This window comes from Motacilla alba, chromosome 17 (assembly GCF_015832195.1).
Source record: "Motacilla alba alba isolate MOTALB_02 chromosome 17, Motacilla_alba_V1.0_pri, whole genome shotgun sequence".
Taxonomy (NCBI): domain Eukaryota; kingdom Metazoa; phylum Chordata; class Aves; order Passeriformes; family Motacillidae; genus Motacilla; species Motacilla alba.
In genome coordinates, this window is record NC_052032.1 from 2,138,857 (window position 1) to 2,155,662 (window position 16,806).

The 16,806-nt window shown below is 49.7% G+C and overlaps 1 protein-coding gene across 29 annotated transcripts in view; it reads left to right on the forward strand.

The window, feature by feature from the left end:
* Nucleotides 1–612: 612 nt before the first annotated feature.
* CACNA1B (calcium voltage-gated channel subunit alpha1 B) overlaps nucleotides 613–16,806 on the forward strand; it is a 299,842-nt gene continuing 283,648 nt past the window's right edge. For 8 of the 29 annotated variants that reach the window (XM_038156189.1, XM_038156185.1, XM_038156188.1 and 5 more), the window contains exons 1-3: nucleotides 614–1,356; nucleotides 4,496–4,601; nucleotides 11,901–12,040. In XM_038156189.1, coding sequence (XP_038012117.1) covers nucleotides 1,097–1,356; nucleotides 4,496–4,601; nucleotides 11,901–12,040 — 506 coding nt within the window. In that variant the 5' untranslated portion in view covers nucleotides 614–1,096. Of the gene's footprint in view, nucleotides 1,357–4,495; nucleotides 4,602–11,900; nucleotides 12,041–16,806 lie in introns of all 29 variants that reach the window. The other 21 variants (XM_038156198.1, XM_038156207.1, XM_038156199.1 and 18 more) reach the window with 6 other exon arrangements.

Sequence of the window (16,806 nt, forward strand, 5' to 3'; positions counted from 1 at the left end):
GGAGAAACAAAGTAAGTTGTGTAGAAGGGCACAGCTCTGCTTGCAGCCAGCCCGTGCCGCACATCCCCGCACCGCCCCGGCGCCGTGAGCGCTGCGGGCACCGCATCCCCCGCCCCGCATCCGCCCGTGCCCGGCCCCGAGCCCCCGGGGGCTGCCGGCTGAGCACCCCCCTCGCCCCGCACCCCATTTCACACTGACCCCCCACCCGCGGGCTTCTGAGCGGGGTGACGGGAGCTGCGCTGCCCAGCGCTGCCCGCGCCGCGCCTCGGGGCACTCGTGGGGGCAGCAGCTGGGCCGTGCACGTCTGGGCAGCGCACATCTGGGCAGCGCACATCTGGGCAGCGCACATCTGGGCAGCGCACATCTGGGCGGCGGCGCGCAGGCGCGGGGGCTGCCTCGCCTGTGCCCCCCACCCACCCGAGCCGCGGCACCCCCGGCCGGGGCTCTGCGCGCCCGCGGAGCGCTGCGCAGGGGCGGGGATCGAACCCTCCTTCCCCCGGGGAGTGGCCGCGGCTCCGCCGTATTTACCGGGGTGGGCGGCGGCGGCCGGGCCGGGCCGGCTCCATCCTCCCTCCTCCCTCCCTCCCCGCCCGCCCCCCGGTGCCGGTGACTGGAGCGGGCGGAGCCGCGGCGGCCGATTGGCTCCGGGCATCACATGCGGCGGGGCCGGGCCGTGCCGGAGCCGTGCCGGGCTGGGCTGGGCACGGCGGAGCGCTCCCGCGGCGGGCACGGCAGCAGCGCAGCCCCTTCCCAGCCCAGCGCTCCGTCGCCGAAGGGACCGCGGCCACCGCGGCCACCCCCCGCCGCCCCGGCCATGAGGTCGGGCCGGAGAGACGCCACCTGTGCGGGGAGGTGAGCGGAGCCCCGGCGCCTTCCTCCTACCCCCGGGCAGCCACAGCGGCGGGGAAGCGCAGGGGGTGGAGGAAGGAAAAGGGATATTTTTTGTTTTATTATATATCGATCTATTTTTGCCGCGATCGATCCCGATCCCGCAACTGAAGCCCCCGGAGGGAGAAGTGCTGCGCGCTGTGATGCGTCTTCCTCTCGCCTCGGCTGCCAGTTTGGATTGTAGCGCCCGGCTCCGTGCACTGCGAGGATGGCTCGGTTTGGGGATGATCTGCCAACCCGCTATGGAGGTGGAGGGCCGGCCGGGGCTGGAAGAGGGAGCAGCCGGCAAGGTGGCCCCCAAGCCGGCCAAAGGATGTATAAACAGTCGATGGCTCAGAGAGCCAGGACTATGGCTCTCTACAACCCCATCCCTGTCAAACAGAACTGCTTCACAGTCAACAGATCCCTCTTCATCTTCAGTGAAGATAATGTTATACGGAAATACGCCAAGCGAATAACAGAGTGGCCATATCCTTTCGGGGAGGCTGTGTGGGCACGGGGGAAGGTGGGGAGGGGGAGAGGGAGGCTGAGGGGCAGAGACCCCCCCAGGCAGCGCAGGGCGAGTGTCTGCTGCGATGCAGACGGTGTGATCGGTCTGTGCCATGGGTGTGTGTGCCGGGGAGCCGTGTGCCTGACATGGTGCACGGCCGTGGCAGTGGGAATATGGGAATCAGGGAATCAGGGAATCAGGGAATCGCTTCTGTGGGAGCACTGAGGGTCCTTTTGGTGTGCTTCGTGCCAGGGGTGTGTGTAAGCCATGTCAGGGTGTCTTCAGGGGCGAGATGTACAGGTGCATGGATTGACATTTCCTACAATTCAAGTCAGGTTCTGTGAGATTCGTGCCCGTGATTCCTGATTTTTATTTCCATCTTGGAGCCTTTCAACTCTTCTGTCTTCCTGTGAATAGAAGAAGGAATGTGGGATAAAAATGGTGACACCTTGGCATTGAAGCTGTATTGATAGTAGGGGACGTTGAGAGCCCAGGTAAATCCCAGGAATCCTGCAATCATTGCAGCTCGGTTTTTGCACATCCTCTCCAGAATCCATTTGAATCAACATGAATCATGGCACTTCGATTAGGTGCATAGCCTAAGCTTAGGCTGCACGAAAAGAAATTAAAATTAGCAAAGCCTTGTGGCAGAAGGAGGCAGTAAGTGGGGAGAGGGATCATCTGCTGTATTGTGAAGGGGGCAGATGCTTTCTGTCTGAGACCCAGCTCCCAGGCCAAGTGAGCTGCAGTGAGAAGGGGGCTTTGCTGGGAACGATGCTTGCAAGCTGTGAGCAGAGGGGAGCAGGCTGAGGCTCCCCGGGAGCAGATTTCGTGTGTGTGTGTACAGGAGTGCTTTACACTGGGGGTCTCAGGGGAGCCGCTTGTTTTCTTTTCATTTCATATCACACCCCTATTAATCCTCAGCTAACAGCAGCACGGCCTCCTCCCAGCCTCCTAGCAACACTTTCAGTTGCCACACAGGCCAGCTCCTGCTTAGACTTCCCCAGTTTTCACTTCCTGAGGGGCTAACAGGAAAAATACACCAGTGGAGTCTATGCACTTCCCTTCTCTCTGAACACACACACACACACATTGATCTTTCTGTCCATATTATACAATCCCAGCGATTGCTGCATTTCCTCATCCATTTCTCCTTCCCTGCATTTAAGTCTGGATAAACAAGCCCCAAACCCCCGGTGGCAGGCAGAGCATCGCCTTGACTGCGCGGGTAGACTCAGGCTTTCCCTCTCCTGCCTCTTGGGCGATTCGGCTACATCTTTCCGGGGGATGTGGGGAAGGGACCCCCAGTGCTGCGGAGCCGGCGGGACCGGCGGAGCCACCGGCGCTTCCCCGCGCCGGAGCGGCGGGGCCGGCGGGGCCGGCGGGCGGGCGGGGCCGGGCGCTGTCCGCGGGGTTGGGTTGAGCTGAGCACGGTGCTGAAACCAGGCTGAGCACGGTGCTGAAACCCGGCTGAGCACGGTTCTGAGCCGAGCTGACCATGGTTCTGTATCTGGGCTGACCATAGTGCTTGAGCTGAGCTGATGGTGGTGCTGAGCTGAGCGCAGTGCTGAGATGAGCTTATCACGGCGTTGAGCTGAGCTGACCACGGTGCTGAGGCTGGTTCACCGTGGTGCTAAGCTGAGCTGACGGTGGTGTCGAGCTGCGCTGACCATGGTTCTGAAGCCAGGCCGGCCACAGTGCTGAACTGAGCCGAGCTGAGCTGACCACGGTGCTGGGGTGAGCTTATCACGGTGTTGAGCTGTGCTGACCACGGTTCTGAAGCCAGGCTGACCACAGTGGTGAGCTTAGCTGACCACGGTGCTGAACTGAGCTCATTGTGGTGCTAAGCCGGGCTGATGGTGGTGCTGAGCCAGGCTGACAACGGTGCTGAGCTGAGCTCCCCACGATGCTGAACCAGTCTCTCCACGCTGCCAAATCGAGCTCTTCGGGTGCTGAGCTGAGCCCTCCAGGGTGTTGTGTCTGCTGCGCGGCTCGGCGCTGTCCCTGGTGCTGAGCTGAGCTCTCTGCTGCGCTCAGAGGAGCTCCCCATGGTGTTGAGCCAAGCTCTCCGTGGTGCTGGGTCCATCTCTCCACAGTGTTGGGTCCATCTCCCTGCGCTGCTGGGTCCATCTTCCCGCAGTGCTGATCCCATCTCTCCATGGTGCTGAATCCATCTCTCCATGGTGCTGGGTCCATCTCTCTGGAGTGCTGAGCCCATCTCTCCATGCAGCTGGGTCCATCTCCCCGTGGTGCTGGGTCCATCTCTCCACGGTGCTGAGCCCATCTCCCCGTGGTGCTGGGTCCATCTCCCGTGGTGCTGAGCCCATCTCTCCATGGTGCTGGGTCCATCTCTCCACGGTGCTGGGTCCATCTCCCGTGGTGCTGGGTCCATCTCCCCGTGGTGCTGGGTCCATCTCCCGTGGTGCTGGGTCCATCTCTCCATGGTGCTGAGTGGAGCCATCGCCTGCCCCTGGCCCCCGCTGCCGCCCGAGGCATGGCTCCACCCTGGGGGAGCTGGGCTCGGCACAGCTCAGGGTGGGAGATGGCTGCAAAAAGCAAGGGGGGACCTGGTGCTGGATTTGGATTCTTTTCTCTCCCCGCTTCCTTCCTACATCCCAAAAGGGTGCTGAGGGTTTTATTCTCACTGGAGCAGTAATTCATGTTTTAGACCTGGGTAGGTACTCTAAATTGAACTTTTTGTGCCCATCACTTATTTGCACTGTGTGCTGAAGTTAAGTGTTTTGAAGAAAAATTCAGCAGATGGTGTTTAGTTGTATAATCTATTTGGAGGCAATTTAGCTTATCAATCTCATTGGAAATCAATATGTATAATAGTTTTTTATTTCCTTTGGACCTTTCACTTTCTTGCTCCTGGATTCCTTGAGCAGCTCAGATTGTGTCTGAATCTCTAACTCTCTTAAAGAAGAGAAGTGCCAATTTCCTTCTTCTCTTCTGAACACACCCCAGAAAGAACCGAGGAAGTCAAGGAGACCAAATGTCTTAAAAAATATGAGACACCTTAGAATGCTCAATTAATGCAACTCTGTGGGTAGAAAGAGGATTTGGATGGGGTTCTTCTCATATTGTCCAGTGTCTTCTTTAACTTCTGGTCCCCACTCCATTTGAATACATGATTTTAGCTACAATCATAGCCAATTGTATTGTGCTGGCTCTGGAACAACATTTGCCGGATGGAGACAAGACACCGATGTCAGAGAGATTGGTGAGTTGCATTCATTCATTTTCTTTTTTTATTTTCCTAGTCTAATACAAAAAAGCAGTTGGCCACTGGGTGTTGGGAGTGTTTGGATCTGTTTTAAAGATCCACACGTAAACAGACAGGCATTGATCTGACAATCAGAAAAAATCTGTCACAGCAAGGATAACTGTCCCCTCCCGATCCCATCTGCACAAGAATGCTTCATCACTCCAGCCAGCCCTGCCCAGCCACGGGAGAGAGCTGGACCTTGTGTTATGATCAGAAGGGCTTCAAACTTAGGTTGCCTCTAAACCAGGATAGAAAGGAGCTGAGGACTGCTTAGCATTATCTTTGGAATCAAATGAACTTCTGTGTAATTTTAATTTTGCCAGGGAGCGGTAGAACAGAGTAACCTTTTAGGATTTGTGTGTCTCTTCCTGCCACAGCACAGATTCTTTGAAGGAAACTTTGGGTTCAGATGACTACACTTGCTTTCCAAAAAAAAAAAAAAAAAAATGCAACCAGCTTACAGAGAAAAATAATTTACCCACAGGCTTTATGGTAATGAGTCCAATTACCTTATTTCAAAAGAAAATAGAAGAATAGCTTCAAAATAATTCTCCCATTTATCATCACTGTAGGAAAACTGTGTAATTCTTGGTTTGATTTTTCTCCTTTTACTCTCCTCTACTTTTAATGATCTGGAACGTCTTGCATGCCTAAATGCATTCATCCTGGTGCATGCTCGAAGGATGGGTAAATAGGGATCCATATGTGTTTTCCATGTAGATGCTATATTATGCAAACAAAGATAACATTGGGCTTGCTGCCAGAAACGAGAGCCTCTGAATAGTGCTTGCTGCAGTTCCCAAGGATAGCCCATGCCAGTGGGCAACTCTCAGAATCTCATTCTCCAGAAGGAGGAAAAAGTGTGTTAGTGAGGAATCTGGTGAGCCAGGGTCAGAGTTTGGTGCTGGTTTGGAAATGGATCCACTCCTGCTGCCTGTCCTCCTGCACAGGGCTTGCTTTCTCTTTCTGTTGGAATTATTTTTAATTAAGAAGACACGAGGATAAAACGAATCAATGATTGTATGTAGATCTTTCTGCCATTAAACCTGTCTTTGTGTGCTTTGGGGTTGGTTGGCAAGGCCAGCCTGGGGGTGTGAGCAGAGCACAGGTACAGAGCCAGGACTGAGCTGGGGAAGTGCCTTCCGTGGCTATAAACATAAGGAAAAGCAGTTTCAGGGACGTTCTGGCTTGGCAATCCTTTGGTTCATGTTGGTTTTATGCTTCTCTGTATCCCTCGATTTATAAGGGCATGCTAGAGGCATTTTATTGTCTTTTTCCTCAGTGTATTAATTCCATTTTACAGTGCACACACCTTCAGATCCTGCCTAAATCATTCCAAAGGGGGCACTGGCATTGCCACCGAGCAGTGCGAGAGAGCTGAGTTAAATGCACAGTCTCTGCCCTGTTGGCTTTGCCTCAGAGTGGAAGGAAGGATTAACCCCTCATTTTTGTCCCAAGTGCCATTATGTTTGATCCAGATATCCTGAAGCCATTTTAACTACAGCACATTTGAAACTCTGAAGTACAAAGTGATTTTTCATAAGTAACACTGAGAATCTTTACAAGTAGTGAAATACTTTTTTTTTTTCAATATAAGCTGGAAAGAATAAGCATTGTGAGTAAGAAAAACTGTCATCTAGTTTTCAAAGTGAAGCCTCTTTAGAATTCACCTGTTACTTCTATAAACTGGAAGTTGTTTCATCGAAAATGTTACAAATCTGTGTTAAACCACAGTGGGGAATTGTTCCCATACATTTCCCATGTATTTCCCATACATTTTCAGGTTTGTTCAGCCAAATTCCAAGTCCATGCAGAACAGCAGGTGCTTTATTGCTGTCTTTAGCAGGAATGAAATTGGTCTTTTTTTGGGCAATGGTTAATGGATATGGCTTTTTTCTCCTGGATTCATTAAAATATCTAAATTGGAGATCATCAGTGAAGAGTTAATCAGATATTAAGGACATGAGGAACACATCACAAGCCTTTTGCGACTGGGAGATGTAAAACTGAAGTTGCCCAGATAATTTGTTCCACAGAAACAAAGGAAAAAAAAAAGATTGTCTGTTTGTTAAAGGTGAGGAAAAATGGGAGGAGCTCATGCAAACCATTTAATTATTTTTGTCTTTTAATCAAAATTTTCCTCTATCTCCCCAAGACCCAGGATATGATCCTGCAGTGCAATCTCACCGGGCCGCTTTCTGTGCTCCTGTTATTGTCAGACAGTTACCTGAGCACATGTACAGTACATGCAGTATTCCAAGATTTGGAGTGTCTGGCTTAGGAGAATTCTCAGAATGCACAGAAAAGCATTACCTGGCTCTGGGCTGGAAATTCTGGTCAAAATCAGGGCTCTGAGAAAGCTCCAGCCTGGTGATCAGAGCATTTAGTGGTGAACTGGAGGATTGGCTCAGGTCCTCGATCATCAAACGAGGAACAAACCAATCTCCTACCAGTGGCAGACTGACCTACCCCGAGGCTCTTTCCTGCTCTGAGCTGGAAGTCTCACATGCTCTGGATGCTGGGAATGTTCCCTCCCACCAGGAATTGTCCAGTAGAACAGCTTTGCCCCGTCCATCTCCACCTGGAATTGTCCAGTAGAACAGCTTTGCCTCTGTCCATCTCCACCAGGAATTGTCCAGTAGAACAGCTTTGCCTGTGTCCATCTCCACCTGGAATTGTCCAGTAGAACAGCTTTGCCTCTGTCCATCTCCACCAGGAATTGTCCAGTAGAACAGCTTTGCTCCTGTCCATCTCCACCTGGAATTGTCCAGTAGAACAGCTTTGCCCCTGTCCATCTCCACCAGGAATTGTCCAGTAGAACAGCTTTGCCCCTGTCCATCTCCACCCAGTCAGCCTCCCTCTACCCCAAAGAGTACTGCATTGTTTGTACACACAGGAGTGATGCAGCTGCAGAGATGCTGAGGGAGCTGTTCTGAGCAGCCCAGAGCCTGGTGGTGAGAGCTCCAAATGTGGGAATGGGAACTTCCCAGCCCAGCCCCAAATGGCCTCGTGGGTTCTTTGCTCATGAGGCTCTTGGCTGTCCACACCAAGACCTCCCTCCCTCCTTGCCTCTTTCCTAATTGCTCAGTTTCCCACGAGGAGCTCCAGGAGACCTCTCCCAGAAGGACAGTGATGATTTCAGAACTTGCAGCACAGGAAATCCCTTTTCTGCCCTGCCCTGGGGCAGGCCGTATTGGAAGGCACCAGTGTCAGTGTCGTAGTTGAGATGGAGACAATGCAAAGCAACACTCCATTTTCAGAAGGCTTCAAACTGTTTTTATTCTACCATGCATGCTTTTTATACATTTTACAAAACACATCAGTTTACACTTTACTCACTGGTCACAGAGACAAACAAAGTGCTCATTGCAACAGGCAGTTGCAGGTTTCTCTTATTTCTCCTTCTTTCTTTCTTGGTTTCTGTGTCAACGACCTTGGTAGGAAATTCTTCCGGGGTGAACATGGATCCTCTTATCAAACTTCTCTCTGGCTCTCAGAAGTCCCTGTAAAACCTCTTCTACACCAGAGGGGCTGTGGGATATTCACTGCAGGCTCAGGGTGTTTGGCTCCCCTGGGTGTTTTGGATGCGAGGACAGAACATCACTTTTCCCACATTTTCAGCTCTGTGACAGCTCGGGCAATTTACTAATGGATTGAATGCTTTCTCCCATCCACAGGCACTTAGAGCAGTAATGTGTGAGCTGCTCATATTAACCTTTGCATGAACAAAGCCTTTCACACCCAAACCTCTCCAGGCTGTCACATCTGAAGGCCAAGGAAAGACGCTAGGACGTGAAGTAGGGATTGTAATGACTTTCCAGACTCAGAAGTTGTTTCTGATCAGAAACATATTGATTAAATGTGTGTTTGGCCCAGCCTCAAGCTCTGCTGTGTCCACAGCAAACAACTTGCTGGCACAGCTCTGGCTGCTGCCCAGATTCTCTGCCCTCCTTCCAAGTACGCACAGGGATCCTCATCATCACCTGCTCTGCCCCTCTGGAACCCGAGCAGGGCCACAGCCTTCGGTCTGAAGGGGCTTCAGGGTGTCCCAGCAGGGACTCTGAGCTGAGGCAGGGCCATTTCAGGGCTGCACAGGGCATTCAGCCATGTCCTTCCCTCCTTCCATCACACAGAGTCAGGCAAATCCTTTTTTTTTGTCAGCTGCAGGACCTCTCCCCAATGGGGCATAAATTTTATTTTTCATCTTGTTGCCACTGCCCTGATTCTGGGGCTGCATCACTGTAAATTTAGGCAGGCTTTGGAAAATACCTTCTTTCTTTTGCCTCTTATTTCCCCAGCTACTCCCTGCCAACCCTACAGATGAGAGTTTTTCTTTGTAATAAATACCCAAATCCATCTGCGAGCTTCCTGCTTCCCTAGAAGCCGACAAAAACTCCTGACCCACTTCCTAAGAGCTCTGTGTAGCCCCAGCTTTGGGAAGAGCACATCCCATCAAACCCTGGAGTACCTGGAGCCTGGCTCTTTAAAGCTGGGAGCTGTAATCACCAGGCACCTGACCTAGATTGAGCAGAGACTGGAGTAGATACCAGGCTTCAAGGAAGTGAGGGAGTAATGAGGAGGAGTGGATGTGGGTAAAGGTAGCTTTTTTTGTGTGTGTTAGAAGAGCTATTTTTAGAGGCACACGAGTAGTTGTGGGATGGGGATTTGGGATGGGCTGGGAGGCCTTTGTGTGCAGACATTACCTGGAGCTGTTGAGCCAGGACCTGGTGGGGGGTGTTGAAGAACAGGTGGATTGGGCTGTCAGAGGGCTCCTGTGTCCATGAGGGAAGGCACAGGAGCTGTACGGAACTTCTCCTGGAATTACAGGATGATTCCTGACCCTTTCTCCCTTATTGCCTCTTTTCTGTGCTGGGTTGGAGCCCTGGGATGCCTCCAGCTCTCGCTGTGGAGCAGCTGCTGGAAGAAGATGTATATTGTAGGATTTCTGTTGAAGGTCATAAGAGGTCAGATGGCCTTTGTTCCTGATTCTCTGTGGGTAAACATCTCTGAGATGGGCAGCTGGAGGCCTGGCAGGGGTGGCTTCTATGTCCTCTGAGCAGCATCAATGAGGGACAGAGGGCTTGGAGGTGCTGCTGCTTGTGCAAACCTCTCCTTGGCTGGAGGGGAAGCCAGTTTGGGGGCTGGGTTTTCATTTTCTGCTCTCCATTTCAGCCGGGGGCCCAGTGTGAGCTTAACAGGACCCTGCTCTGTTTTGCTGCCCGGCCAGCCAGCACCTGTGAGTGTCTCTGCAGGTGACTGTCACCTCACCACAGGGACATGGCAGGTGGAGCTGCTGGGGCTGTGAGGTCAGAAAGGTGGAGGGGAATAGAGGTAACACGGGGTGAAAGGTGGAATGTGTGGAAGAGCTGTTCCCACTGAGGTGTGTAGGGACACGGGGAACAGAACTCGAACAGCAGCTGATGGAAAAGCCTCTCCAGGGGTTGTGTTTTCCAGCAGCTTGGAGGCATCCTCAGAGATTGGAGCTCTCTTCTGCACTTGCTGAGCTGGGTCATGTCCAGCCAAGCCTCCTTGGGAGGGCTGTGCTGTCACGTTACAGATCCCAGGGTGGGTCAGGCTGGAGGGGACACAGTGGGTCACTGGTGTCACCTCCCTGCTCCAGCAGGGCCATTCCAGAGCTCAGGCCCAGGATTGTGTGCTCACAGATCTGTAATGTCCCACAGCCTCCCTGGGCTCTGCTCAGGGCTGGGCACTGCCAGGGCAGCAGTTCTGCCTCCTGGGCAGGGGCAGCTCCTGGGCTCAGGCCCTGCCCGTGGCTCTGGGGCCATCGCTGGGCCTGGAGCAGAGCCTGGGCCTGCTCTGACCGCCCTGCACACAGGGACAGACACACAGGGACAGACACACAGTGACAGACTGGGACACAGAGGAACACCCACGGACACACAGGGACAGCCAGGGACACCCAGAACTGAGGGCCCCTCTCGGCATCATGTCTTGGGGCTGAACAGGCTCAAGTCTTAGGGGTGAAAATCTCAATTTCTGGAGCTAGCGCTGTGCTGAAGTGTGGGTCTGTGCCCGAGCTGACCAGGAGTTGCTGTTCTTGTGTCAAACCTGCTTCTTCCCTGGTTCTGGGACCACAAGCCTCGACATTCCTGCTCTTTTTCCATCAGAGAACAAACAATCCCCTATTGTCATTGGGAGAATTGCAAAATAGAAACAACTACGCCTCAAACAGCAGCTCAGCTCTTTGGTTCTGGTGGCCAGAAATGCCAAAGCCACTGGAAAAGAGATTTCTAATCTCTCAATTTGGAAGTTTGCTTCTTATTTGAGTAGGGCTGCTTTACTTCCATTGAATTCAACTGCAAACCAGGATCCAAGGCACATTTGGAAATTGGTTACTGGTGCCAAAGCTGATGAACAAGTTCTTGAAATTGATGCCCATTGCTTTTACATCTTGCTTTGTTCTCGTTTCTTGCCCAAATCTTCCTTCCAAATGTGAATGCTTCCATTTGGCACTGAATTTGTGTTGAAACTCCAGTCAATAAAGTCTAATCCTGAGAGATCTGGTGCAGAGATGGAATGAAAGGTTTAGTAAAACTGTAGAGACCGAGCTTGATTTTCAGTGTAGTGAGCAAGGACACGAATCTGCAATCCCAAGGGATGTGTTAGTCTGCACCATGGACCCCAGACACAAATCATGCTGCTCCTGCTGTTCATGGGAGGGGCTGGGGATTTCTCCCTGAACCACATCCCCAGTGAAAGGAAAACAAATGAGGCTGCAGCTGTGAAAATTGATAAAATGGAGGAGAAGGAGCAAAGAAAGAACTGATGGAATAAATGATAAATAAATAATTTCCTGTCAGTGCAGTCAGGCTTGCTGTGGCTGACTGTTGCTCCCCAAGACACCCTCTTGTTTCAGGTTCCTGGATGAATTGTGGAACATCTTCCATGCCAATAACTCCAGAAAGCTGTTGTCTCTAATTTCAATATACCCTTAGAGCAAAATTTCCACATCAAAACTCCCTCCCGAACATTCCATAAAGGTGGAAAGTGTGGCATAAATCCATCAGGATGAAGGCCAATAGGATTGCCAATTTGTAAAGAAAATTCATTTCAGAGAAATAATAATGAAATTCCTCTGTGAGCTTACTTCCAACAAACTTAAACCTTTAATTTCAGCTCTGTTCAAGGAATGGAAAAGGTGTGAAGTTGCTGCCTGTAGCTATTTAGGGGACTGCTTATCGCAGCAGGAACATGGATATCTCCTTGACTCCTTTAATTTCCCTTCTTTTCCAGGATGACACTGAGCCGTACTTTATTGGAATATTTTGTTTTGAAGCTGGTATCAAAATCATCGCTCTGGGCTTTGTTTTCCACAAAGGCTCTTACCTGCGCAACGGCTGGAACGTGATGGATTTTGTTGTGGTCCTCACAGGGTAGGTAACCTCCTCTCTCCCTGAGCTTAACGGGGCTCTCACCCTAATTTGTGGTGTTTGTTTACTCTGGGTTGGGCTGGCATTGATTGGAGTGGAGTAGCACTAAAATCCTGCATTTCTGGCTGTAGTAAATCCAAAGAATGGCTCTTGTGCTGAATGAGTCACTTGCCAAGCATTTGAACCAACTCAAAAGTGGTTTTGAGGATATTTCTTTGTAGATATTCCAGTGTGTATCTGATCCAGACACTTCCTGACATTTCTGTGACTTTGCAGGTTCTAATTGCCACTGGTACTTGAACCTGATTTAAATCAATTTCTTTTCGGACGTTACAGGATGACTTTAGAAGTCAACGTGGAGAGCGCTAACAAATTAAATGCATCCTGGTTTTCAGCTGTTACAACTCTGAAATCAGCCAAGTTTCTGCAGGAATGAATTTATTCCCCTATAAAATAACTTTTCTCAAAAGAATTCGAAGGTGTTTGAAAAGAATTCAAAATGTCTTATTAAGGATGGAGGTGAAAAGGTTACGTGTGCATTTTGTACCCTGCTTTGAGATGATATCACTGATCTCTCCCTTGGAAATGCTGACAATATCTTACATTATGCATTGCAGCAGTTTCTGTCTATTTATATAGAGGGTGATGCTGGTGGATAATGAAAACATAAACATGAACACTTCTAGTCTACAAATTGGGCTTTAAAGCTTCAGAGGAAAGGATCCAAAGGTCTGCGTGAGGTCCTGAGCTTGCAGCCTTCATCTTGGAAGGATTTCAGCTCATTTCTCCCCAGAAACTGCAGCCTGGCTCCTGCTATTGATATGCTTCCCACATCCATCCTTTCCCATACCTTGCCTGCCCATGTGTGTGGTGAACATGGATATTCCCTGCTCCTGGTGGTGGTGTGGAGTAGAGAAGTGCTTGCATATATATACAAATGTATTCATTAGCTACATGATCACTGTAATTCCATTTGCATTCATGGCACCCTGTGATACAGCACTTGAGAGGCCAAAGGGAATTCTTGATGTATTAAGAGGAAGAGAATAAATATTCAGGGCTTGATTCTCCTGCTGCTGGGGCTGGGTATTTAATCAATAGAAACTTCAATGGAGGCACAAGGAGAATCAGATTTCCATACTTAGAAGCAGGGGGTACCAGGATGAAAAGAGAATTAGCACAGATGCTGCAATTATTCTCACTGACGCTCTGTTCTGATTCCTAGTTAGCTGTACACCATTGTTGGTGTTTAAAAAAAATATAAAATCAAGGCCTGGTTCTGGAAAGGACTTTAGCATTGGCTGAATTTATCCTACAGCAAAGCATGCCACTATATGCTGGAATTCAGCTGACTCCAGTGGTTCTCTGCTTAAAGTCCAGGCTCCACAGAAAAGCTTTTCTGAATCCCAGCCATATTGTTTAGGCATGGTTTGAATTCATTTTATTATTTTTTCCCTCCATAAACACAAGACTCCAGAGTTTGTTGCTTTTATTTTACAACTGGCACATTCCAAGTGTTGCAGCTGAAGCGGCCGCGGGATCCCCCCGAAACGAGCGGCGTCTCCCCGGTGCTGTGGGAGCTGCTTGCAGCACTGTTTGATCCTGGAAAATAATTGTGGAATATCAGCTTGATGAGACAGCTGGAACAAGGACCCCCGGTGCCATCTGCAGCCCCGCGGGTTCCTTTGAAGTGCCATCCTGTTAACGTCACCGCTGCTGTTTCCAATGGTGACACCAACTGGGCCCTGCTGAAATTGTCTCGTACAAGGGCTTCCCACCAGGCAGCAGTGCAGGGGTGGCAAAGGCTGAACTCATCGGCTTCAAGTCCAAGAGTCATCTCCACTGAGGAAATCCAGACCTCTAATCCTTGTAATTCCAGGGCTGCATTTAACAAGGCACTTGAGCTCGTGCCTGATTTTTGACGTTAGGGGGAAGGGACTGAAAATAACAGAGTTACTCATGCTTGGTTTGATGCTTTCCTGAATATTTCTAGCCTGGGTGGAGGGAGCACTGAAAGCTCTGCAGCTTCACACAGGGGGTTGAATTGGGGTTTTCTCTGTAGCCTGGTGTGTTTTGCTCTGCAATGCCCAGATCATGATTAAGTTCTCAGACTCCTGTGTTGCCATGGGGCTGTGCTGGAAATGTGGAGTTCCTCTTCCTTGGGTTTCCTTCAGTGGCCAGAACCCTTTCATATGCCCACTGCCTGCACGAGCTCAGGTGAGAGGGGAAACCTGTTCAAGGCTGTTTATTTGAGACAAAATCCTCCTCCTTTCTGCATCAAGACTTCAAAGTCAGCTTGATGAGTGAGAAATTTCCTGCTGACAGACCCTCCAGGGATGTGCTGTAAGGTGGTGACACAAGTGGGACCTTCATTTTCATTTCTGTGGAAGGCAGACTCGGATCTGTGTGTTTCAAAAAATGATCAAGCTGTAATTTATTAGGGAATAATAAAAAAGGACAGTGCTAAGCCAATACTTAATGTGTTCTTATAAATATAGATAGGTAGGACAACAGTTTTTTTTGAAATATCATTTTGCTACTCTATCAAAAGCCTTCCTTTGCCATATGTGCAAGATTTCTACTTGAAAATGTTACTTCATGTTTCCCAGACAGTGCTCAGCTCCCGAGCTCAGTTTTACATTGATCTTCAATATTATGAAGGGATTCTGAGTCCTCTTCTTTTTTTATTTTTTTTTATTTCTGTGTAAACATGAAAGATCATGTTCCATGATACCCCACACAGAGTTGTGTACCTGCTAATCCTGCTGAGTGCTCGTTTTTAGTAAGGTAAATGGTGAATGTCAGAAAACCTGATCTCATTTTCAGCTTTTAGCTAAGCACCAGAAAAGCAAAGAGCAGCTCTGCTCTCATTCTCTGTTTCCATAGGAAAAAGGCCAGCCAGAGTCTGGGTGTGCTTTGGAGGAGGCTGTGGGGGAAGGCTCTGCATTGATTGAACTTAGCCTTGTGTAAATATTCCAGTGATCATGCAGCAATCCTTCCCACCTGCTTTTTCCAACCCTTTATTTTTTTTTTTTTTTGGTTACTCAATGCCTGCACCCTGGAATTATTGATAAATATACTTTTTATCTACCTGCAATGAGGGAGATTTTGTTTGTCAAAAGCAGACAGCAGAACTTGTTAATCAGGAAATACATCAGGGCTGTGTTCCATGCAGCCAGGATCAATATCTTATTGAGCTAAACTCGAGTCTAACAGATAGTGGCCCAAAATGGCTTTGGTTTGTTGTTCCAGAAAACACTCCCTCGGTTTTTTTTCCCAGCAATGCTGTGGTGCCTATTTCTCATTTGCTTCCAAGGAAACCTGTGGATCTGCTGTTAACAAAGGCCTGGGAAAAGAACAGGTTGCTCTCCTTGAAAGATATTGTTACCTCTGTGATTTTTTTAGTGATTTTTGTGATCTCCACCAGTTGTAGATGAGTCTCAATGAAAGCTGCCCCTGCTGGGATGGGCCTGTTGCTGTTGGGGAGAAAAACACACATTTTATAGCTCTTGCTTATTTTATTTCCATGTTTCTGTGGGTTTGCACTTGCTCCAGTGGTGACATCACCCACTAGCAGCTCTAAATCACACAAAAATGCAGTTTCTCAATTGGCCTGGGACTGGATGATCTTAATGCACTTCTTCCAAGGTGGAGGCAAAGGGACTTTTAAACTCTGTTGCTGCTACATGTTTTGGGTTGAAAATTTTAGAAATCCACAGTTGTTTTGGGAACAAATTTGTCCTGTCCCCAGATTCCTCAGCTGGAACCATGAGCTCTGATTCAGGGCCTGGAGGGTTCAGACCTTTTCCTCTTGGACTTCATGGGAGGTTTTCTCCTGGGTTTTGGATGCAAAGCCTGAAGAACCACTGGGTTTGCATGGAGCTGGTGTCAAGGGCTGTGTGCTGAGGGGAAGAATGGGGAACAAGGCATGGACAGAATGATATTGATCTTTGATTCCAAAATTCAGGTGTCTAGGGGTTTTTAAAGGCTTTTAAACTGGGATGTCCAAGGGGTCTGCCCTCAGTTGTGTTTTGGAGCTTGTTTAGACTTCTGGTTTCCCATATCATGGATAATGGGCCATAGGGTTTAACTCCATACCCCAAGAAAAGAGATGCTTGTCCCCTTTTCATCACCAGCTACCTGAGATTCCCCTTGGTGCCTTCTAGTAAGGTTTGAAGAATTCCTTTTTCTGCATGCCTATGGTTTTATGAAATGCCAGCTTTTCCCCAGTCAGAGATTTATGCTGCCCAACCTCCCTTGACCTGAGGGCTTTTCTGTGTACCACGGGCCTTTGCTGCTGCTCTGGTCCTTTCCCAGTTCTGCCACATCCTCATGGAGTGACCACAACCATGAGGTGTTTGTCCAACACCAAGAATGGCTAAAGGCTGCTATGAAATTATGGAGTGCTTGACAGGATCGTGCTCTGCCCTTTATGAGCAGAATTAATTTCTTTTGGCTTCCAATCAGCCTGGATTAAACACTCTCGAAGAGTCCTGGTGGCTTCTTGAGCCAGTTGGATCAGCTGCCTGGATCTCTGGGTGGGACTGGCAGAGACAGCGTGTGCCAGGCCCGGAGCTGCCAAATGATGTGCACAAAGTCTCTGCGCGGGTACGGATGTCTCAGGCTGTCTGGAACAAATTACAAAAGCCAGAATTATCTTGATTGTCTGAGAAATGTGCTCCCAGCTCCTGATGCTGCTAATAATTTGGAAGGCAACTCATTTAGTAACAGCATAAAGGCCTGCTCATGCTCGATGTGAGCGTTGCTGG